The sequence below is a fragment of the Eptatretus burgeri genome, chromosome 15 (genome assembly GCF_056783735.1).
Source record: "Eptatretus burgeri isolate ZD-2024b chromosome 15, Ebu_testis_v1, whole genome shotgun sequence".
NCBI classification, from domain to species: domain Eukaryota; kingdom Metazoa; phylum Chordata; class Myxini; order Myxiniformes; family Myxinidae; genus Eptatretus; species Eptatretus burgeri.
Window position 1 is genome coordinate 7,729,393 of NC_140975.1, and position 25,824 is coordinate 7,755,216.

The following is a 25,824-nucleotide window of genomic DNA, read 5'->3' on the forward strand; positions in this document are numbered from 1 at the left end:
CTAATACTTCACTTTTAATCATCAAATTAATAGGAAAATGTTAAGAAAAGCCAAGAGAAAACCATCAACGCCTTAACGGTAAAGGCATACATGTTCAGAATATAATGGGAATACTGGCTGGAGTTCACCACCTTTAAAGTACTTTTTCGTGGTCATTAACAAAGCATAATTTTTGTTTGTGCACCTGAAATCTTTAACACCATGGTATGTATCAATTTACATTAACCCCCCCCCCCCCCATTGAAAATGGGAGTGACTGAACCATGACGTGAAGTACTTATTCATGTCTTCTTGAACAGAGCATAATTTTAGTGCGTGGGTGGACGTGAAACTTGCTACATGTACACCATGGCATGGAAACCTACTCGTGTTACGATTGTATCAATTTACATTCATTCAATCGCCCCACTCCCCCCCCCCTGTTGTCCATAGCTTCTCCATTGTAAATGCTATAATGCCTCATTCATCATCATCTGTATCAGAATCATATTCCATGATGGTGTTCATGTCATTTTCCTCCCACTGATGCATGTTTCCACATGTTTCTAGCTTGCACATGTAGGTGCACTTGAATCCATTATTGATGCACCCACAGTCTCCATGCTTGCAATCCCATTTGCACTGGCAAGCAATATTCTTTAAGAGAGAGTTGTGTGAAACTGTTGTAGTTTCTGAATCAATGGTGTCTATTTTCTGAGGCCCAATGCGTTTCCCAGCATTATAGATGGGTACTGTGCATGCGTCGGCAGACACACTCCTCTGCTTTGTCTTAGCGAACAACGGTAGAACAACTGGCTCATAGCCATCAAGGGGATCCATCCAATTTTGCTGGATGGCAATGCCATTGATCCTATGGGATGTACCCCCACCACTAAGCGTCTCCTCCAAGTGGTCAATATTGTCCCATGCCAATGTGGTAAAGATTCCAGGACGGATATCCGACGGGATGCACACGTCATTTTCAACCAGGGACATTTTTTGCATGCAATGGGCGGTATCAACTTCTTCAAGTTTTGAATAAGATATACCATGACCAAAATGATTCAATGTGAGTATCAACTCAACATTACCAGTTAAGGATTTGATGGCATATGGTAGGAGTACGTGCTTTGGTGGCTTCTCAAGCCCATTTGTGACTGCAAACACTGGATCTTGGCTGAATGAGGTGGTCAATCTTTGCACCCGTTCTGAAGGACATGAACAGTTCCCTTCACCGGTCAACAATGTACGGTAAAATTGAACCAACACCTCTGGAGTTCTGGAGATACTTGTATCAGGAGGCCAGGCTTTGCTAATCTCCTGGGATTTGATAGCTTGGTGCAATGCAAGAGCAGCCTGAGGAACAAGGTTATCATCAGAATTTGATTTGACCATTTCTAGCTCCTTTTTTTACAGCCTGGTGATCTTTGACAAGACTATCAACTGTAAGCGAGGTGGGAAAAACAAGAAGAGCACCATTGTCTTCATTAACAAAGTGCAATGTATCATTAAACTCCATCTCTAGCATGCGACGAATATGTTTTTTCGTTGACAGCTCAATAGTAAACGCAAGGGTCGCTAGACTTTCAGTTAATTTACATGTCAACTGCACCATAGGAATCACACAAGGTTGGGTAAACGTTTGTCTAACAAACGAGAACAAGTCACATTTTGCAATGTCAACGGCACCTTCATAGTTCATTTCTTCAACGTCATGATCTTCCTCGGCATCAACTTGTCCTTGTCCTGGTCGTGTGTAGTTTCTGCAACATTTGCGATGATAGTGGCCCTCGGCGGCCACTAGATCTCGACTTACAAGTGCAAGAACTCTCTCATCCATCTTCCGTACCGCTGCATCCCTCATCGTATTGTCTGCCCGAAGTTCCCAACACTGAACCAAAGGTGTTCTTGTCTTCGAATTTTTAACAAATTGGTCCTTTTCACAAAAGATACACTTCAGTTCATAGAGTCTAGAAAATTCACCACTTGACCTTTTGCTGGTACATTGAGTTTGGACTTCTGGGACTCATTTTGTGCAACAATCCTATCAAGCAGCTTTTTCAGTGTAAAATGAGAACGGCACTTTCGATGGTCCCACACATTTGGCACCTCCCACTCACTTAGATTCTTCGTCAAGTCCAAGATGCCACTGTGCTTCCTTATCTCAGCAGCTCTGAGTAACGTTTCCCATGAGTTGTAATCAACAGGAGATATCAGCTTGGCGCTTGGATCACTTTCAGTTTCACGACGGTCCAGCATACATTCGTATGGAGCCGGCTTAAACCGCTTTGGCACTGGAGGAGTGGCAGTTCTTGTTGCCATTGTTAGTCAACCGTAATACCTGAAAAAGACACAACTAAATCAATGGAAGCTTCATTATCACTTGACATTTGCCAAGTCAATCAAACTATATTGAAACTCATTATTTCAGCCAGGATTGAATCATGAGCCACAACTCCACAAAATAATGCATGCTCCCTGCATGACTGGCTCCAATGTGAAACAAGGGTGTGTGTGGTGGAGAGCCGGGTGTAGAGCATCATAACACTTAATATAGAGCATAATCATGTATTCTATGATGATATAGAGTATCTATATTACCTCCAGAGTCATGTTTTTGCTTACCTGTGTCATTAGTTTACATTTCTGCACTCAAATCAGCTTTCTCTGACAATGAGCTTGGAAGAAAGTGAAAGTAATTTGATGGCTGCCACCGATTTATTGGCTGTAGTTTGAAACAGGGAGCATTCATTTTATTCTGACACCAGGCGAACATCAAGGCACAAAGTTATTTTTGGAAACATTATAGGCCTACATATACTATTTGATTATATTCTGAACATTTACCCCTTAACCGTTAAGGCATTATTGATGGTTTTCTCTTGAATTTTCTTCACATTTTCCTATTAATTCGATGATTAAAAGTGAAATATTAGTGTGACATACATGGTTTTTCACTTTGTACTTGATAGATATTTGCATTATGAAACTCTTTAAAATTTGCACTCATTTGACCTTTGACCTTGAAAATTTGACCTTGAAGGTCAAAATTCGCGATGTGCCTTGTAGAGTTCTCAGATACAAATATTTTAAAGGGTCATTCACTACTATAGGTTGATTGGCTGCAACTCTATGGGCATTTTCCATTTTCTTGCCTTAGAACAGCCATTTTAAGCACTTTTTTTTTTTACATACGTCGTGTTTCGTTTAGTACAGGATGGACATTATGCAATATCCTTGAACATTGGTGGGTTAAAATCATAGCAGGACATCTAATAAAACAATTCTAGGTGTAAAAGTGGCAATTAAGGTCTGTCATACCCTCTGTAGGGCCATTTATGACTGTATTCCAGATTTTGGGCAAGCCCAAAAATTGGTGACCTTTTGACCTCTGCTGACCTACATCGGAAAATATTTATTTTCAGTCTGTAGAGGATCCCAGGACACACATTGTGAGTGGTCACTTGCTCTGATAGGATGATTTTTCCAGGAGTAGTGATCATTTTAATTCCCCCTACCCCAAACTATTGGCGCCGAATCCGAACATGCATCATCAAGTTCAAGGGATGATTACTATGAAAAAACTACCACAGAAAACGGTTATCATCCTTAAATCCATCACTACAGACAGAGATCTATCAAAAAAACACTATGAGCATTTGTCCATCTGGGTGGTACCAATTCCTCAAAATCTGGCCTCTGGCCCATGGACTAAATGTTATAGATACCTAACTACATTCCAAAGTCCTCATTTTCATGTAGTTCGCACAGGGTGAACCCAAATTCCTTTCATGTGAGGTTATTGGTGAGTCAATACTGTATCACCTGCACATATGCACCTGTCCTGGGAATGTTTCCCGATAAACATGAAGAATTGGTTTTAATAATAACTATTTGCACATGTTTGTTGAGATATCACCAACGTTGGAACGGCCCATTAATTTAACCATTATTTGGGTTTTGAGCTGTCAGGATGACATCCAGGTGTGCTCGATCCCATTAATTTACCTCTCCTCTCAGCCATCTAGCTTGGGTTCGAATCTCAAACCATTTATAAACTCCAACCCTGGTGTTGATCACGGGTTGGATGAATCGCCAATGTGTGTGCCGTCCTCGGATGGACGTTAAACTGGGGGTCCCGTCTGCCGGAATTAGTTGGTAGATGTTAAAGACCCTCACAGTGTCCTTCGCGGAGGGTAGACGAGCTATCACTGGTATCCTGGCCAAATGACAAATTCCTGCCCCAACTACTGCTGGGAAGGCAATGGCAAACCACCCAGTATAACCCTTGCTCAGGAAGCTGCTTCGGCAGCACCAACACTCTGTACCAGAGTATTTATGGTACATCAGAATCACAATTTGACTTCATATTTGGTTTCAACTTACTGATGAGCAAGACGGTTTTGGAATCAGTAAATTGGCCAAGCAATTGCTCAGAGCAAGTGAACCTTCCTGGTCGGTTCACCAACTTTCTCTTTGTTCTGTGGCTCTTGAGTTGGAACTAAACAAACACCTTGTGACCAAGGTGCTTCCCATAAAGGTGAAAAAGATTGAGCACGAAGTGTTGTTCTAACTTGTTTTGGCTCGTGGTAAGCATGGCGTGCATTCTCTGTGCGAATGCTGTGACGGGAGTGTCACATGGATGGAACAGGCCAAATGTTCCTTTCCCGTTTTGCATATTCTTCTCTCCCCTCCCTCCTTGATAAATCTATCACAGATGAACAAACAAAACAAGCAGTCATAGACTGGTACTTACGAAATCGTCAACTTGACCTCTGACCTTGTCTAATAAAAGCTGTCTCTAGAGAAGGTAGCGACGCAAACCAGAAGTTTATACGATGATTCTGTACTAAACCATCAAAAATCGAATGTTTTGGATGTTTGACCTCACTGTGACCTTGACCTTTGACCGATTTTGACCAAAATCTAATCAGCACTAGCCATCGCCCTCCTGAATCACGTGGTGTAATTTGACATTGGTAGCTTCTTCTGTTCTCGAGTTATCGTGCCTACAAACAAACAAACAAACTAACAAACAAACAAACAGATGACGGAAGTCATCAACATACTTACGAAATCTTTAGATTTCGTAAGTAACAACAATAACAATGTAATAATAAAATTGTATAATTAAAAAAAAATTATATTACATGTGAATGAAGCAATTAACCAGGAAGCGATGAATAATAATGCAAATAATTTGAAGAATTGCGACAATGATGGCTTTTAAATACATATTTATTATGTCTGCTATGGAATGTGCACAGAGATTATGATTTCACCCCTGTTTGTCTGTTTGTTTGTGAGCAGAAAGATATAGACAGATTTGGACGAAACTTGGTGGCCAAGTTGGGAGTGTGACAAGGACGATGACTGATAAGATTTTGGTGAAGATCCTAATCTGGATCCGGAAATGAGAATTAAAAAAAAGTTTTTTTAAGTGATTCTTCACCATCATGAGAGACGGGGCCAAAAAGTATATACAGCATACATTTCTAAAACTTGTGGACAGGTTATGTGCGTGACAAGGACGATTATTGATAAGATGTTAATCTGGATCTGGACATAGGAATTAAAAAAAAAAAAAAAAAAATTCTTCACAATGGGGCCAAAAATTACAAACTGTACAGCATATGATATTTCAAAAAGTTGTAGACGGGTTATGACAAGACTTGGTGGACAGGTTGGGCATGTGATAAAGACGGTTATTGAAAAGATTTTAATGAAGATCCGGTTCCGGATACAATAATTATTTGATGACCTCCAACACCAAAGGTGGAGAGAGAGGTTGTTTTTTTACCCAATTTGTCGGTCCGTGAGCAGGATATCTCAAAGTTATGGATGGATTTCAACGAAACTTGGTGGACAGGTTAGGTGTGTGACAAGGACGTATTGATTTAATTTTGGTGAAGATCCGAATCCGGATCCGCCTGTGAGAATTTTAAAAGTGATTCTTCACCATTAAGAGATTGAGGAAAAACCGATAAATAGCACGACATCTCAAAAAATTTTGGATAGATTTATGACGAAACTTTGTGGAAGAACAAGCCGAATATTCGATTTTGATCAGCTCTGGATCTAGATCTGGTCTATCAGTGGGATAGAAAACGTAAACAGTTCAGCATGGTGGAGGTAAGCACTCTACCGCGTGCCGTTCTAGTTGTTATAATGTAACAATGATTGAAATGTTACAATGATGGCTATAAAATGGACAATCATTATTATTATTGCAATGATGGTTATAAAATAGACATTCATTATTATTATTATTATTACAATGATGGTGATAAAATAGACATTTATTATTATTATTATTACAATGATGGCTATAAAATAGACATTCAATATTATTATTACAATGATGATTATAAAATAGACATTCATTATTATTATTACAATGATGGCTATAAAATAGACATTCATTATTATTATGACAATGATGGCTATAAAATAGACATTTATTATTACTGGAACAATTATGGTTAAGTAGATCATTCATTATTATTGTTACAATTATGGTTGTAAAATAGATATTCATGATTATTGTTACAATGATGGCTATTAAATAGATATTCATTATTATTGTTACAATTATGGCTGTTACGTAGACATTCATTATTTTTTTACAATGATGGCTATAAAATATATATTCATTGTTATTGTTACAATGATGGCTATTAAATACATATTCATGATTATTGTTACAATGATGGATATAAAATAGATATTCATTATTATTGTTACAATGATGGATATAAAATAGATATTCATTATTATTGTTACAATGATGGAAATTAAAAATGATATTCATTATTATTGTAACAATGATGGCTATAAAATAGACATTCATTATTACTGTTACAACGATGGCTATAAAATAGATTATTCATTATTATTGGAACAATGATGGTTAAGTAGATCATTCATTATTATTGTTACAATTATGGTTGTGAAATAGACATTCATTATTATTATTACAACGATGGCTATAAAATAGACATTCATGATTACTGTTACAACGATGGCTATAAAATAGATTATTCATTATTAATGGAACAATGATGGTAAAGTAGATCATTCATTATTATTGTTACAATTATGGTTGTTAAATACATATTCATTATTATTGTTACAATAGTGTTTGTTAAATACATATTCATTAATTATTGTTGTTACAATGATGGATATAAAATAGATATTCATTATTATTGTTACAATGATGGATATAAAATAGATATTCATTATTATTGTTACAATGATGGATATTAAAAATAGACATTCATTGTTATTATTACAATGATGGCTTTTAAATAGACATTCATTATTATTGTTACAATGATGGCAATTAAATAGATATTCATTATTATTGTTACAATGATGGTTGTTAAGTAGATATTCATTATTATTGTTACAATGATGGCTATTCAATGCCTTCTGTTAAATTAAATATATCTGTTGTTATTGACGAGCAAAGAACCCTTCCTTTAGGACAAGTTAATTCCATGAGAACTGTCGAGATGCGTACCTAACTTGTAGATGATCTTCATTTGAATGTGGTTGTATGGCCGTCAGTATTTCCATGAGTGAGATTATTGATGACGTCACGTGAGGTCACCTGGTGGACCTTCGCCAAAAGAATACCATCACAGAGCAAAACCAAGACCGGACTGTATGGCGAAACAGCGCCACACTATGGATCACAGGGGAATCGCATCAAAACAATGCATTGTGGTTATTTGTTGCGTTTCCTCAATCTCAGTTTAAATAAACTAGGTCTATTATGGCACACAGCTCTGTTGGCCTAATGTGAATCTGCATCAGTCGGTTTTAAAACTTTTAACGTTAAAAAAAAGAAGACTTTTTTGTACTTTAGCATGTAGCTGCTGTTGTTCAAGCTCATTGAAATAAATTAAATTTTGTCAAACTGTTAGAAAATGTTCCAGAATGTGTGAAAGTTGAAGGGTTTTGGATCAATGCATTTTCTGGAAAATGATTAATGATCTTCTGTTGAGTGTTCTGATCAGGGAACTGCCACACTCCGACAGGACGATGCGTGTACGTCGCGATTCGATTCCAACCCAATATTCCGGTGGCAGAGCAGCATATTTCTAGTGAACCTTGCAATGTTTGGTAACAATCGTTTTTTGGCTTATTTTGATAGATATTGGTGTCGAGATCAATTTTAGGGTGAGTGGCCACTTGTCACTGCCTTGGCTTTTGCAGAATCCAAGATGGCCACCAAATACAATCAAAATATAAATTAGGTTGTAAATCCTGTTCTAAGTACAGCAAAAGGATGATATTGGTGTCTAAATCTATGTTTTAGAGACTAAGGAAGTGGATTATGATGTTATTGGGTCATTTGGTGGCCATCTTGGTTGCACAAATCCAATATGGCCACCAAAAATACCTGAAAAAAATGCCAAAATCACAAAAAAAATCACACTAAAAACTAACATAATCGAATGTGAATGCAGTTGAACAATGATCTTGCTGGTTACACATGTGCTTGACATGTTATATAATCTGATTGTGAAGTAATGATGCCGTTTAGAAGCCACCTGGTGCCACCTACTCAAGACGTATATATCATGGTGCTTCCAATGTGAAATACACCAATATATCGATAACTTTTAACGATCTTTGTTTTTGTTGTAGGTTCTGATGTGAGTGATGATATGGCTGAAGCAGGAGACAGCAAGGATGCCGAGGAATGCTTCTTCAAGACAGTTTACAACTGTGGGGTTGGGAAGTTGATGCAGTCTTCACGAATCGGCACAATATTGGAAGCTTGTAATCTTCGCCAAGATGATATCAGACTACGAAAAGAACTATCTGATGGATCATCTACTGTTAGATGTCACAAAAATTGTGTACCCAAATATGTATCTCCTTCCACTCTCAATAAATTGGCCAAGCGTATGCCAGAGGAAGAGACAGATGAAGACTCCAACGCTGGCTCCAAGCGATTGCGTTTGAGTACCGGTGGTGATGTTTTTGACTTTCAGAAGCACTGTTTGTTCTGCCATGACATAACTCCTTGCATATTACCAAATGAGTATGATCCCAAGGTGCCACAACAGTACAGAGTCCCTGCGTCGAGAGTAACCACAGACAAGATGGCTGATGGGGAGACGTACAAGCAGTACCTACTTGACCTTTGTGATGAACGTGGAGATGAACTGGGTAGAATAGTCCGTGACCGTATCATCGGAGCACCATCAGATTTGCACGCTGCAGATGCAATGTATCACCGCCGTTGCAATACGAGTTTCCATCGTGATGCTCAGAGAACTACCACGATCAATAGCAAAGGTACTGCTGATGACCAAGCTTTCGCTGAAACTGTCAAAGTAGTCGGTTATGATCGCTCAAAAGTTTGGAATTCGCTCGATGTTGAAGCAGTATACACAGACAAGGGTGGATCTGTCATGTCCAGACGTGTCCTTGTTGAGAACGTCACCCAACATTTCGCTGAAGATATGTTGGCATTACATTCCCCTGGAGTGGCAACGTTACTAGTGTTCAGGAAGCATGTTGCCACAAATCTCAGGCTTGTGGATGATAATCAGAATGGCGACATGGATGAATGTATCCGGAAAGTTGGCAAGCAGATCATGAAGGAGACCAAGGCAGCTAAGGATGACTTCAAATCCTACACTAAGCACATTGATCGAGAATCAGCCTCAGAGTGTATTAGTGAGACGTTGGTGAAACTACTATCAGCTATCAAGCCTACTTTCCACAATTCACCACAATCCATCATGGTGGGTAATATCGTGAGCTCATTGGTAACGTCTCAACCGACACCATTACAGATAGCCATAGGTGTACTTCTTGGTGACCATAAGGTGATCATCACAGAACTGTACAAGTATAATGTTTCTTGTTCCTACGATGAGGTTCGACGATTCAGAAGGTCAGCGGGTGTTCAATCATCAAAAGCACAGCAGTTAGCCAGACTCAGAGATGCCAGACTGGGCGGACTTGTGCAAATCATCATTGATAACTTTGATGCTGTGATCAGTTCCCAAAACTTCCGCCTCGAATGTCATTACATGGCAATGCTGGCAGCTCAGTGGAAGACCGAACTTGACCACCTTGAAGGTTTGGATACATCGATCCCTCGCCTAACGAAAGAAGAAATGAAGCACCCTATCCCATGGGAGACACGAGTCGTTGAGTATACGGGACTGAAGAAACTTCCTATGCCATTTACTGCTACAAACCGATTTGCCATGTCAGACGACTTTGCACAAGCCACAACAATCTCAATTGGCAGAGCCAAAGATTGAGACTTTAACTTCATCAAAGACGTGCTCTTTGAAGCAAATACTCCTGAGTACAACGGGTACAATACACGTCACTGCCGCGAGTCAGGAATGACCCCAGCACCCAAGACAGCTGTGGTATATCTTCCACTCATAAACATGAAGCCAGGGAACCCAACTACTGTCCTAACTTCCATCACCCGAGGATTCGAAGTCACCCGAGCATCCAACCAGGATATTCTCGTTCTCACCTGCGATCAGGCCATATATAAGATCGCCGTTGACATCACATTTCATCAACCAGATCTGCTCATCAACATGGTGGTGATTCTTGGTGGGATGCATTTCCTCATGGATTTCGTGGGTTGCGTTGGCACTCTCATGGCAGACAGCGGCCTGAAAGAGATTCTGATGACGTCCTTCGGCTCCGTCGATAAGATGTTGCAAGGGAAGAAATATCCACAGAATGTTCGGGCACTGAGATTGCTCACAGAGGAGCTGCTTCGACCAGTGTTCGTGAGGGAGAATCTACACCTGACCAGCATGGATGATTTGGAAAAACTACTTGATGAGATCGCCACTCAAAGTCGTACCACAAAGCTGTGGGTGTACAACGTCATCAAACCCACATTTCTAATGATGATGTTTTGTCGGGCGATGCATGAAGGCGATTGGCCACTCCACATCAAAACAGCAGAATCAATGCTGCCATGCATGTTTGCAGCCCACAAGTATAACTATGCAAGGTATGGCCTCTAATACGTACGCTCCATGACTTGGTTGGGACCAGATATTCTGGACAAGTTCTGCAGAGGAGAGCAGTCACTACACCACACTGCTGGTGTCTACAACGGACAGTGGAGCGACATGTTTATTGAAACGAACTGGATGAGGAAGGGGCATGGGCCGGGTGGCATCATTGGCAACACAGAAAATCCTCAAACGATAGCGACATGGGTGTACAGTATGGATGCGACCATGACCCTGACTGGTGACCTTAAGAAGATGTCTGGAGCTGACGAGAAGGTACAGCTTAACCACAAGGAGGAATCTACCAGTCGCATTCGTCGAGATGGCAATGATCGTAAATCACTGAAGGCTACTCTAGAGTCATGCATTGACCCATTGGATCCAGGATGTCTGCTCAACATCTCAAATGGTCAACTAGCTCAACCGAATGTTAATGTTGACAAGGCAGTGGAGATTGGAGCTGATCAGCTGATCCAGTTCGAAGCATTATGGCCAGAGGGCTTTCACAGCACTCGCAAAACAGGTGACAACCTTCGCCGCAAAGAAGAAACGTCAAACAATCGATGATAATCCCGTCATGGATCAAGAGGCTATATACGCTCGGGTGATTGGCCTTCTCGTGAGCGAGCGCGATCTCGATCTGGAACAAGTCCTCTCCACAGAGCTAACTGCATATCCGCCCTCGATGTTTCAAGCTGATGGCCAGATGCGAGTGGCAACGGGAAAATCCACACTGAAAAAGAACTTCCAAGTCGAAGTTTCACAACGCCTTATCACAAGGCCAACATCTATGGTGATTGATGTTTCCGCTCTTTTGTGGACATAAGAATGGCCATCCCAAGGAACCGTTGACACATTCATTTCGGTGTTCAAGGTCTGGGTCAACGCGCGGCTGCTTGAAGCTGATGTCCACCTGTGTTTTGATCGTTATTATGACTACTCTACAAAAAGCAGCACCAGATCAGCTCGAGCCAGCGCTACCCGGGTCCATCAGCTCGAACGGAAAACTCCACTGCCGGCTCGGGACGCAGTACTCAAGAACTCAGCCAATAAAAAACAACTCAACACACTGATTTGCGAATCAATCCTGAGTGATGACAACTTCCTGCAGCATGCGACATAGGACCACCAGTTGGTGGTTACTGGGGAAAACGACACACCTACGCAGGTATCGAAGGGTCATAAGTCGCCTCGTCTAGACCAAGCATCAACACATGAAGAAGCTGACATCCTCCTGACACAACAGGCCATCCATTTGGCAAAATACCATCCAGAATCACGGGTGCTGGTGGTGTGTGATGACACGGATGTGTTCGTGTTACTTGTGTACTACTACTTGAACGAGAAGCTCCAGTCTTCAATAACTATGCAGTCTCCAATCATTGGTCGGTCTTGCATTGACGTGAAGGAAACCGCTCTTAAACATTCAGCAATCGTACCCGAGCTCTTAGCGCTTCATGCTTTGACTGGTTGTGATTCAGTTGCTGCGACTTATGGAATTGGAAAAACAAAAGCAATATCGGCCACTCGAAAAGGCTACTCTCTGGATCAACTTGGTAAACCCTTGGCAAATATCGTTGAAGTCACCGAACAAGCAACAGCTTTCATGGGTGCGTGCTATGGCATTACAACTCCCACCTCTTCGATGACCAAGATCCACCAGAAACTATGGGCACAGAAGACTGGAAAATCAACAGCAGCACCTAAGCTGTGTAGTTTGCCCCCAACTACAGAAGCGTTTGAGCAGAACGTCCGTAGAGCACACCATCAAGTCGCTCAGTGGTACAGTGCCCTGAGTGGGGATCCACCAACTCTTGCTGCAGTGGAACACGGATGGGAAGCTGATGACACTAACAAGTGTCTCTTCCCTCGGAATATGGAGGACGGGGTACCCTATGTCCCGGAGCACATTCTGAAGCTGGTCAGATGTGGCTGCACATCTGAGCAAGCATGTAGAGGTGGGAGATGTGGATGTATGGGGCGCCAACTTCCGTGCACAATGTTCTGCACCTGCGGTGGTGGTACTGCCTGTTCCAATCCATTCAACATCAATGAGAGTGCAACAGATCATGCCGACATTCCTGATGACAGCGATGAGACAAATGACCGAGCAATGGATGTCGAGGATGAGGACGATGAATAGTTCCGAGATAAGATATTTTGTCCAGTGGGGTGTTAATTTCGCTTCATTTTTTTTAGTATTATTTGTATTGACATAGCGTTGAAACATTGAGCAATGTGAAGCTGCTAAATTATTGTATTATTATTTACATTATTATCAATATTATTAATGGGAGTATCATATACTTTAAATGTATGTCTACTTTTGAGTCATGTCAATGTCATGTCTGAGAGAATTATACAATAAATATTGTCCGATTCTAATTACATTTTGTTCTTATATTTTGCTTGAAATCGACATTGCTATCAAAATAAATATTGCTTATAAATTTGCGAATGACTTCAGAATCATAATATACATGTCTATGCTTCACAAAGCACACATATGTACAGAAACTTAACTCAACTGCATTTACAACCGATTACATTAGATTTAGTGTGATTTTGGCATTTTTACAGGTAATTTTGGTGGCCATATTGGATTTATGCCATCAAGATGGCTACCAAATTATCCAATAACATCATAATCCACTTCCTTGGTAACTAAAACATATAGTTAGACACCAATTTCATCATGTTACTGTACTTTGAACAGGAGTTGCAGCCGAAGTTATAGTTTGATTGTATATGGTGGCCATCTTGGATTCCGAAAAAGCCAAGACAGTGACAAGTGGCCACTGAGCCTAAATTTCATCTCGACCCTCAGATCTATCAAAAAAATTGAAAACATGAATGTCACCAAACATTGCAAGGTTCCCTGGCCCAACCACCGGACTACAACTATAAACTGTCTGATTGGTGCTTCGCAGGCATCACAAAGCGCATTGGCCCTTGGATGGATGCTAAACCAGGTGGAAGGCATCGTTTAATGGACCTGAAAGATCCCATGGACCATGGTGTCCCATCTGAGCTTTCGCTGACACCCTGAACAAATTACAAATTCTTCCACAAATCACCTTCAGTCGAAAGTTAGGCCTAACCAGCTAGTTCCTGGAAGTCATGGGCCAAAAGCTTTTCTGGACGGACCACACAAAAGGTAGTCACTGCCATTATATTGTTCACTGGGCCTATGATCCCAAGTTCAAACCACTGTACAGTAACAGTATATTTTCCACCATCTCCTAATGTTCTTAGTATTTCTCTCAAGGAAACACCAATACCTTCCAATGTGAGAGTCCTCAATCTGAGGTGCACACACATCCCTCGCTGAACCACCGGTAGGAAATCAAAAACTGGTGTACTATTTTTTGTGAAGACAATATTTTATTACTCATCACCTCTCAATGAAAATAAAATCATTTCATGTATTAACGGGCACGCCCACCCTCTTGTCAGGAGTACCCTTCTCAGTTTATCGGAGCTTGGGCCGGAGTATGTGCGCCGGAGTAGAGCTGGAGTAAGTACTCGTCTGCTGGCCTTAGGTAGCCATTTAAGGCCAGTATTAGGGTTGGAACCAGCGGTAGAACAGGAGTTGGAACCTCTACGTAGGCTCAAGAACTGTTACATGTCAATTTTGGAGTTTCGGTGACATCAGAATTTGCTCCATTACGGTAAGATTTGTAAAATACCAATTCCTCATGAAATCTAGAGTAACCGCCTTTAGTGTCACTCAGACAGGAGATTGGACTTATTGACGTAAACATTATATTTGGTACTAAAAGATAATGATGGATATTCGTTTATGGTATATCTACGTACCTCTGCTACCCAAGGTGGATGGAGGTTATGTTTTCACCCCTGTCTGTTTGTCTGTGAGCAGGATATCTCAAAAAGTTATGGCTGGATTTGGCCGATATTTGGTGGACTGGTTGGTTGTCGGACAAGGAATAATTGATTAGATTTTGGTGAACATCTGGATCCGGATAAGAGGATCGTCGATCGGCGTACTGGTAGTCGGCACAGGCAGGCATGACTATCGCAGATTGCCGTGTTGGTAATCTGCACAGGCTTTCTAAAGCACACCGTATTCATATAAAATAACCAATTGGAAATTGCTTAAAAAACAGCCATAGGGGCAAAGAAAAACACGATTGCTTGTTAGGTGCTTGGGTGCTGAGGGTTAAAATTTGAAACCTACTGTTCTTACTTCCTGGTACATCTTGACGTCATACGTTCCACTGTTCCAGGTGTAGCCGAGTGCATCAAGCCTTTTTAAATCATGGGAGCATACGCCGGATCAGCGCGTCGCTGCGTCCACTTTCTGCCAGTACTCCAGGGGCCTCCGTCTGGCCATTCCCCAGGCAGATACCTTGCCCATCACCATCTCCTTGAGATGTCGATCAACCTGCTGCAACCACGAGGCACGTGGTCGGCCCGTTGGCCTCCTCCACCCATGAGACTCCCTCGCTGAGAGAATCTGGCAAGCAGGATCAGCGTCAGGAAAACGAGCCCCCTGTCCATACAGTCGCAGCTGATGCTCACGGACGATGCAGGAAACAAATATAATGTTAGTCTCTCTCACCAACTGCTCGTTGGACACAAAGTCTGACCAGCAATAGCCAAGGATTCTCCGAAGAGACCTGGTACCGAAGGAGTTAAGTCTCCATCTCAGATCCCTGGTCAGAGTCCAGGTCTCACATCCATTGAGCAAGACTGAAAGCACCAAGGACTTAAAGACTTGGACTTTCGCCCTCCCGCACAGGTACTGACAGTGCCACACCCCATGATCCAGTGAATCCATGACTCCCCAGGCCCAACCCAGACGTCTGGTGACCTCTGGCTCGCAACATGCGGAGACATGAATATCACTGCCAAGGTAAGTGAATCTCTCCGTGACATCAACATCCTCACCACAAACAGGTTCGGACAAGATAGCAGCACCCAAGATGTCATTGAAAACCTGGATCTTAGTTTTGAACGAGGAAACCCGTAATCCCAGCGGCTCCGACTCCTGATTCAGTGCCTCGCAGGCCTACATAAGGATATCCAGCATCTCCACAAAGATGACAATCATCTGTGAAATGAAGGTCAGAGAGCTTGACATTCCCAAACTAGAAAGATTAATCAGAGATTGAAGACCCTCACCAGAATTTGTTTTGTGTGGTGTATTTTATGTGGCGTTTGTGTACTGGTGTGTTATGGAATTAATGAAAGACATAATTAGAACTGACACTTTATAAATGCTGGCAGTGATGACCGGGTACCAAGACGTCCTGCTTTGATGAAACCCCGCTTTGATTGGACACCTGACCCTGACCCATGATGCATTTCATTATTATTCAATTGAATTTCGACTGGGATTAAAATAAATTCAATTCAAATCAAATAGAAGACCAAATAGGTTCAGTCTTGCATTGGAGTCATCAGAAGGACCATAATCAAGCAAAATGCAAAGATGAAGTCATCAGGAGGAACTTGGATAGGATTCACATTTCAGCTGCGACTCCTCTACCCAAAAACTCATCCAGGCACAGCCAAATGAGCCTTATTTAAAAAAAAAAACAACAAACAAAAAAAAACAATAAAAAAAAAAGAAACCACATCAAAATTTTTTTTTAATTCTGGCTGCCAGACCATGCGTCCGATCAAGTTGTTATTTAAAATATTTATTCCCCATCACGACCAGACAATAACTTTGAAGTTTCACGTCGATTGATGAAGCGATTCCAGAAAAAAAACATTATTTAATATTTCTCTTCAATCCAATATGGCTGCCAAACCGTGTGACCCATCAATTATTCCTTCATAAACTTGTATACCCAAAGCTTGAGGAACATTTCAATGAAGTTTCCCCTCGATCTGTTCAGAGATTCTGGAGAAGAAGATTTTGTAAATCAGTTTTTTGCGTAAATCTAATATGGCTGCCAAACCATGTGACAAATAGCATCATGTGTGTAATCCTTTTGTTCCTCATGGATAGGCGGTCATACATGTAAAGTTTCGCCTCGATCTTGACAAAAATTTGTTGTTGAGCCCTCAATATTAGACATAAGATCAGAGCCGTCTTGCTGGACATATCTCGAGCTTTTGATACAGTCTAGCATCCTGCCCTGCTCTCCAAACTGTCTATCTATGCAATGCAAGGCCAACTCCACTCTTGGATTTCTGACCTTCTCCACTCTCATAGACAACATGTGGCTCTCTCAGCGGAACCCATTTATCTCCTCTCCCTGTCAAGGCTGGAGTACCACAAGGCAGTGTTCTAAGCCACATATTATTCCTAATCTTCATCAATAATCTCACTGACTTCCTGGAAAATACTCTTTATCTCTTCACTGATGATTCCACTCTCTGCTGTGACATCCATCATCCTTCTGACAGATAGGCAGCAGCCTCTTCCCTCTCCTCAGACCTTGAAAAAAATCACAAATTGGTCAAACACTTGGAATCTGACTTTCAATCCTCGTGTAGACAGGCCTATTTAGTGTTGTACATTCATTTTTTTGCTGTAAAACATTTGAAAGCAAGGAGGAAATATCTCGCCCGCCCCTCATGCAGGAAGTGTGGGATAGGGTGGCAGTTGTGACGGTTGATGGTGAGGCGATTCACAAAAGGGTGATTATTTAGATGTTTTCTGAGCTGTTCATGGTTGCTACCCACATGACAGAGAAACTATGGTCATCCTGTATAGTCTGACCTTTTCCGTCCATCCTGTGTGAATAACATGCTGGTCGTGGCAGGCCACATCATATATCCTTGATGTATACTGGTTCGCCATTGTTTTTCATTTGATTTTCCTTGTCCATGGAAAAACTCCTTGTTAATAAATCGTTCATCTGGCTGATGAATGTTGTACCCAATTGTCTGTGTGAGTCTTCATTGGCTTCACAAGGAAATATCTCTATATATATCTATCTCTATCTCTATCTCTATCTCTATCTCTATCTCTATCTCTATCTCTATCTCTATCTCTCTCTCTCTATCTCTCTCTCTCTCTCTCTCTCTCTCTCTCTCCTTCCTTTACTCAGCTGCCTTATTTTTTAATTCCTCCCCCCCCACCTCATCAGTACATAATAAATAGATGTTCTTTTTCTCTGCGTTTCAATCCTCTGGTCCTTTGCTTTCCCTTTTTTACTCCTCATTTACTGTTCTTGTCTTTCTTTGACTCTAATTGTACAGTACGTTTTTTTTTCTTCTTCTTCTTTTTTATAGCAAACATGGTTTAGGCTAATGGAAGAACTAAGACACAAAACAGATCAGGACACATCATAACAAAAGGAACAGGAAGCGAAAGGGGAAATGCCAACATCAGCGCAGAGGTAGAAAGTAGATAGAGATGAACAAAGAAGGGATGCAAGTAACCAGGGAGGTAGGGAAGAACGCAAGTGGTGGACAAGGTGGACATAAGCAAAATTTTGGGATGGGTGTGGGTGGTTTAATGGGTGCAGAAAAGATCATGGTTTTGGATAGAGGATGATTTGAGATGATGGTGAACACCTGTCTTGAAGACCTGAAGGGAGGAATGAGATTGAAGAGAGTGTGGAAGGCGGTTCCATTGTTCGGAAAAAAGAGGAATTAATGATTGGGGGTGAGCAATGGTTCTAGATTTGGGCAGTTTCATGAGGAAGGGGTTGCTGGTGGACCAAGTGTGGCTTGCATATAGTGGGGGGGGGGGGACAAAGCACGGAAAGGGCAGAGGGTGCAAAACCAGAAACGAAGTGGAACAAGACAGAGAGAGACCACTGACCTGTCTGCGATGACAAAGTGATGGGCCCATCGACTCAGCTTCATCGTGAGATATTCCAATGATCTTGAAAGGCTTGGTTTCCATGCTTCAAGCTGAGCAAGACATGAGGCAGGGGAGCAAGCCCAGTGGGGAAAGCAGGACTCCATCACTTTGCAGATGAAAGCCTTGGAGGTGGATAGGAGCTCAGTTGTACCAAGGAAGGACTTTGCACGATGGAGGATGCCCAGTCCGCGACTGGCATTGGAGGCCAACTTTGAAATGTGGCTTGCCTAAGAGAGATCATAGCTGAGAATGAGACCCAAGAGGTTGAGTGGCTGAACCTCTAAGAGGGTTATTGAGAAAGTATATGGGAGAGTTTGTGGTATGGTCCTTTCAGAGAGAGAGGAGAGAGAGAGGAGAAAGAGGAGAGAGAGGAGAGAGAATGATGTGAGAAAGAGAAAGGAAAAGAGACAAGAACGGCACAGCACTTGGGAGAGCTCATAACTCCACCAGGATGAACAGTTTTGCTTTTTAAGTATTCCATCAAAGCTCGTGGAAGAACGAGAACACAGTACATATCAGGACACTACATAACGAAAGGAACAGCAGAAGGACAAGGGGGAACAGACAGAGACAAAGAAACAAGGGATGCAGTTAATGATGAGGGGTAGTGGAGAACACAAGGGATGGACAAGATGGATACAGAAGCAACATTCTGGAAGAGGTGGGGTGTTTCACTGGGGTTACATTTTGTATCGCACTGATAGGCCAAATATGGATCCAGACCTTAACCAAAATCGAATCGGCTTGTTCTTGTCACCTACCCAACTCATACACAGAGTTTCTTCATAATCCATCCAAAACTTTTTGAGATATCGTGATATGTATCGTTTTTGGTCCGATGTCTCAATTGTGAAGAATCATTTTAAAAATTCTCATATCTGGATCAGGATTCGGATCTTCACTAAACTCAAAGCAATCCGTCCTCATCACACACCCAATCTGTCCATGAAGTTTCGGCTGAATACGTCCACAACTTTGTGAGATATCCTGCAGACAGACAGACAGACAAATGAAAAATTGTGCTTAGCACGACACTTGGCGAATTAGTTGACCTTTCCGTGTGGTGGTCCAAGCTGTAATGTCATGGAATGTGTGGTGTTCATTTGCTCGTACATTAATAAAATGACGCGACGTCACAAATAACAACTAGAGGGGGGGGAGCACTCGGTAGAGTGCAAAACCTCTGCCGCCAATACTGCTGGGTCACTTAAGTGAACCTGATATCCTATTCATTGTAGGTCAAACGGATCAGACTCTACTGAACCACGATTGAATAAACTAAACTAGATCGACCCGCATGTAGAAATGCCAAAAAAAAAAAAAAATCGAAATTTTTTTGAAAAAGAAAAGCTGCAAAATTTTTTTTTTGTCTAACAATTATTTTTTTTTGGGGGGGGGGGTTGGAAATCACTTAAAACATGTAGAAATACAAAAATAAAAATTCAAATATTTTTTCAGAATGGCCGCCATAGCGGCCATATTGGACTTTGGACCAAGTCCAGAATCTAATGGTATGATCCTTGGACCATACCTAATCCCCCCACCAAGTTTCGTCGAAATCCGTGCAGGAGTTTTTCCGTAATACTGTTCACAAACAAACAAACAAACAGACAGGGGTGAAAACAGTAACCTCCGTCCATCTTCGATGGCGGAGGTTAATTATCAGGCACGCGTTGTCATGGTAACAGCAGCAGATTGAAAATTTTCACAACTCATTTAAAGCCACCATGTGACATTCAACAACTCATCATCGGTGCTTGTTGCCTTCATTCTGATCGTAGAAAATATTTGAAAATACCTTGGAACATTGCTTTTCAACCAGCTTTCCGATCCCGTTATCAGGTTTGAAATATGTTGTAAAATAAAAAATATGTATTTTATATGTGTTTTTCATGTTTTGGGTGACCCTGACCTTGACCTTGGGTCAATTTCGATCAAACTTTGTACACATGTTAATATTACATGCATAAATAGACAGTTTAAGTTTCAATATAATAAGTGCAAAACTGTTTGAGAAATAGCCATGTGTAATTCACAAAATTCCCCATTGGTTTATATTGGACGATAATATAAAGTGATGCAGAATCCAGATCCTGATCTTGAACATCACCAAAATTCACATATCTTTTTGCACTGTGGATTTCTATCAGCTGTTAAAATTTCATCCAAATCGGTTAAGAATTGTGACCTGTAGAACGAATAGAATGTTTTTTAAATCACGCCAACAGCTAAAAACTTTGACGTCATACACTTGCGAAAACTGTGCATAATTTGTACTAACATGCATTTTAAAACATTTAGATATTCCATTGAAGTTTGTGTTGGCATCAACAGGAAGTTGCTACGACTTCCGGTTACTGAGTTATGTTCAAAAGCTTGTTTTCACCATTTTTGACGCAACGTCGTGACGTTAAGTGCGATTATGACGTGATTTGATCCCAGACTATTTCAGCAAGATTGGCTATCACGAGTGAAAATTTGAGAACGATTGCTGCAGTACTTTCGGCTGCACACGAGCATAAATATTTTTCAAAAATGACGTTAATAGGCAAAACTTTGACATCATACGCTTGCAAAAACTACGCGAAATTTGTAATAAGATGCATTTAATAATCACTTAGACATATGAATGAAGTTTAATTTGGCGTTAACCGGAAGTCGCTACGACTTCCGGTCACTGAGTTATGTCCAAAAATGTTTTTTCACGTTGTGTGACGTCACATCGTGACGTTTAGTCTGATTAAGACAGGGTTTGGACGCGGACCGTCTCAGGTGGATTGCCCATCAGGTGTAAAAATTTAAGAACGACTGGTCCAGCCGTTTGGGCTGTCGACGACCGGACAAACAAACAAACAAGCAGTCATAGACTGGTACTTACGAAATTGTCAACTTGACCTCTGACCTTGTCTAATAAAAACTGTCTCTAGAGAAGGTAGCGACGCAAACCAGAAGTTTCTACGATGATTCTGTACCAAACCATCAAAAATCGTAACGTCAACCGAAGCAAAAATCTCCATTTCTCCACGCAATTATTTAATATTATTTTATCAAGGTCACAAAACCATAATATTCAGCCATCCACCAACAATCTTTACATAATCCGACGGCTTAGCGAGTCAGGCATGCCACGATAACCTTTATTGGGATAAAAATGAATTTTAAACACCATCTTTATCGAAAACACCGTCAGCGCGCACACGGAAAACCTTTACGTGACTCAACGACGCCTCTGCTCAAGCGCACTGCATCACGTGACGACCCGTGACGCACGAGTGAAATATTTTTTACACAATCTTAAAACGTCTCCAAAACATCAGATTTTTACCAGAATTTCGACAACCGAGTTTCAAGTGTCCGAAGCGATCGCAAAAAACCGAAGACAAAATTAAAATCGAAGTTAAAACGAACTCGTAATGTCGAGCGAAGCAAAAATACTCGATTTCTCCACATGAATTTACGGAATTATGTTTGACCTCACTGTGACCTTGACCTTTGACAGATTTTGACCAAAATCTAATCAGCACTAGCCATCACCCTCCTGAATCACGTGGTGTAATTTGCCATTTGTAGCTTCTTCCGTTCTCGAGTTATCGTGCCTACAAACAAACAAACAAACAAACAAGCAGTCATAGACTGGTACTTACGAAATCGTCAACTTGACATCTGACCTTGTCTAATAAAAGCTGTCTCTAGAGAAGGAAGCGACGCAAACCAGAAGTTTCTACAATGTTTCTGTACCAACCATCAAAAATCGAATGTTTTGGATGTTTGACCTCACTGTGACCTTGACCTTTGACCGATTTTGACCAAAATCTAATCAGCACTAGCCATCACCCTCCTGAATCACGTGGTGTAATTTGACATCGGTAGCTTCTTCCGTTCTCGAGTTATCGTGCCTCAAACAAACAAACAAACAAACAGAAACGGAAGTCATCAATATACTTACGAAATCTACAAATGGTCCGAACATTACATGAGGCCACCTTTGGTTGTGGAGGTTAATATGGAAACGTGGGGAGGAGGAGGAGGGAAATCAGGTTGGAAGGGACTTGGGTCACGCACGTGGTGGGAATCCACATAGCATTCAGAGTGAGACGCGGCCTCAACTCCCCTCACCTCACCTCCCTCACCTCACCTCCCCTTCCCTCACCTCCCCTAACCTTCCCGAACCTCCTCTCACCTTCCCGAACCTCCCCTCACCACACCTCTCCTCCCCTCCCCACACCTCCCCTCCCCTCCCCACACCTCCCCTCCCCTCCCCTCCCCACACCTCCCCTCCCCACACCTCCCCTCCCTCCCCTCCCCACACCTCCCCTCCCCACACCTCCCCTCCCTCCCCACACCTCCCTCCCCTCCCCTCCCCACACCTCCCCTCCCTCCCCTCCCCACACCTCCCCTCCCCACACCTCCCTCCCCTCCCTCCCCACACCTCCCCTCCCCACACCTCCTCCCCTCCCCTCCCCACACCTCCCCTCCCCACACCTCCCCTCCCTCCCCTCCCCACACCTCCTCCCCACACCTCCCTCCCCTCCTCCCCACACCTCCCTCCCTCCCCTCCCCACACCTCCCCTCCCTCCCTCCCCACACCTCCCCTCCCTCCCTCCCCACACCTCCCTCCCCACACCTCCCCTCCCTCCCCTCCCCACACCTCCCTCCCCTCCCTCCCCACACCTCCCTCCCCTCCCTCCCCACACCTCCCTCCCTCCCTCCCTCCCCACACCTCCCCTCCCCACACCTCCCCTCCCTCCCCACACCTCCCCTCCCTCCCCTCCCCACACCTCCTCCCCTCCCCTCCCCACACCTCCCTCCCCTCCCCTCCCCTCCCCACACCTCCCTCCCCACACCTCCCTCCCTCCCTCCCCACCCCTCCCTCCCCTCCCCTCCTCCTCCCCACCCCTCCCTCCCCTCCCCACCCCTCCCCTAACCTCCCTCACCACACCTCCCTCCCCTCCCCGAACCTCCCCTCACCACACCTCCCTCCCTCCCCGAACCTCCCCTCACCACACCTCCCTCCCTCCCCGAACCTCCCCTCACCACACCTCCCCCCCCTCCCCGAACCTCCCCTCACCACACCACACCTCCCTCCCCTTCCCGAACCTCCCCTCACCACACCTCACCACACCTCACCTCACCACACCTCACCTCACCTCACCTCACCTCCCAAGTACGTAATAAATAGATGACTCACGAGGAGCTCACTGAGCGCGAGAAAAAAAAAGTATAAATACGAAAACACTTCGAGCACTGATTCCACTTCCGTTAATCCTTCACTTGTTTTTAACGATCTTTCCTCATTCTTTCATTTTCTGTTTCAATCATTCACCTCCCTCAGATTTACACAGACAGTGCTTTTCATTCCTTCCCGTCAATTCTTCTTCGTTCTGCATTCTCAGGTGAGTGGGTTTTCGTCAATCCGCGATCATTCATTCCCTCTTTGATCCTTCAATGCCTCAAACAGCAGTTTTAAAATGATCCTTCACTCGACGTCTCAATCATTCTCACGTTATTTATAACTTTGTATTAATCTTCAGTTTATTGTTAAAAACCCGATAAATCCTTCATATTTCTTTCCGTGGATTAAAATCTCAATGTTTTATTTTACCTCAATCCCTCAATCCCTCGATCCCTCGAACCCCCGAACCCTCCTTCCCTCCTATCTTTGTACTTCCTTCCAGACGAGGCCGCGTCCACGAACCTCCTTGTTTTCGGGCGGGAGAGGATGTTCCCGGGCCGGGTCACGTGGGTCATGCGGCTCTCCTGAGGGGTCTCCTCTTCGGGTGCGATGCGCGGGTCGTCCAGACTGGACGGACAAACTCAAATGGACGGACAAACTCAAATGGACGTAACCGCTGCAGGGACAGATTCACACGGACGAACAGAACGGAACACGCACAGGTACAGACAGACGGGCACGCACAGGTACAGACAGACGGGCACGCACAGGTACAGACAGACGGGCACGCACAGGTACAGACAGACGGGCACGCACAGGTACAGACAGACGGGCACGCACAGGTACAGACAGACGGGCACGCACAGGTACAGACAGACGGGCACGCACAGGTACAGACAGACGGGCACGCACAGGTACAGACAGACGGGCACGCACAGGTACAGACAGACGGGCACGCACAGGTACAGACAGACGGGCACGCACAGGTACAGACAGACGGGCACGCACAGGTACAGACAGACGGGCACGCACAGGTACAGACAGACGGGCACGCACAGGTACAGACAGACGGGCACGCACAGGTACAGACAGACGGGCACGCACAGGTACAGACAGACGGGCACGCACAGGTACAGACAGACGGGCACGCACAGGTACAGACAGACGGGCACGCACAGGTACAGACAGACGGGCACGCACAGGTACAGACAGACGGGCACGCACAGGTACAGACAGACGGGCACGCACAGGTACAGACAGACGTACAGACAGATGTACAGAACCGACACCAACAGGTACAGAGACAGACAGGCAGACAGATGGACGGACAGAATGGAACATGTACAGGAGCAGACAGATGGATGGACTTGCGTGGAATGATTGACACAGACAGCACGGATCGGCGAGCTTGTCGAACATGATAACATTCACAGATAACTGGAGATACGTTTGTGTAATTTAGTATTTGTTTGAGGAACAATTTGTGGGGTCTGATGAGTTAATGTAATAACTACTGTATTTACTATATTCGTTTAACGAATAAGTCGTACAGGATATTCATGTAATAACTTAATATAAATATGGTATTAACTAAATAGACAAACTACCTGGACACGTCCAGAGACAAAATCCCGTCCGTACATAAATACCACTTGGACACGTTCGGAGACAAACACCGCTTGGACGCATCCGGAGCTAAGCTGTCCTGCGACGAACGCCGCTCGGACACGTTCGGAGCCAAGCTGTCCGGCGACGAACGCCGCTTGGACACGTCTGGAGCCAAGCTGTCCGGCGACGAACGCCGCCCACCACGACAAACCCTCATCTGAGCTCAAAAACCGTGATTGGCCAAAACGAAATAC

At 43.2% G+C, this 25,824-nt stretch overlaps 2 protein-coding genes across 8 annotated transcripts in view; one reads left to right on the forward strand and one right to left on the reverse strand.

Annotated features, from left to right (window-relative positions):
- LOC147011434 (uncharacterized) lies at positions 1-24,497 on the reverse strand. 5 transcript variants are annotated; one of them, XM_085857900.1, is made up of 3 exons: positions 22,736-22,953; positions 1,669-2,320; positions 1-1,335 (listed from the first exon to the last, which is right to left on the reverse strand). In XM_085857900.1, the coding sequence occupies exons 2-3, from the start codon at positions 1,672-1,674 to the stop codon at positions 460-462; spliced, it is 882 nt and encodes a 293-aa protein (XP_085714026.1). In that variant the 5' UTR covers positions 1,675-2,320; positions 22,736-22,953; the 3' UTR covers positions 1-459. The 5 variants fall into 5 exon arrangements, with proteins under 5 accessions (XP_085714026.1, XP_085714024.1, XP_085714025.1 ...); XM_085857898.1 differs by lacking the exon at positions 22,736-22,953 and adding an exon at positions 24,392-24,497 and having other exon boundaries at positions 1-2,320; XM_085857899.1 differs by lacking the exon at positions 22,736-22,953 and adding an exon at positions 23,947-24,070 and having other exon boundaries at positions 1-2,320.
- The window catches only part of LOC147011435 (transforming growth factor-beta receptor-associated protein 1-like), a 31,054-nt gene continuing 29,289 nt past the window's right edge, over positions 24,060-25,824 (forward strand). The window contains exons 1-2 of one of the 3 annotated variants that reach the window (XM_085857893.1): positions 24,060-24,182; positions 24,465-24,566. The gene's annotated coding sequence lies outside the window, so the exon portion shown is untranslated. Of the gene's footprint in view, positions 24,183-24,464; positions 24,685-25,824 lie in introns of those variants that run through there. The other 2 variants (XM_085857895.1, XM_085857894.1) reach the window with 2 other exon arrangements.

Coding starts and splice junctions, on each gene's coding strand:
- LOC147011434 (XM_085857898.1), bottom strand. CDS start 1,374: ATGGTCAAATCAAATTCTGATGATAACCTTGTTCCTCAGGCTGCTCTT.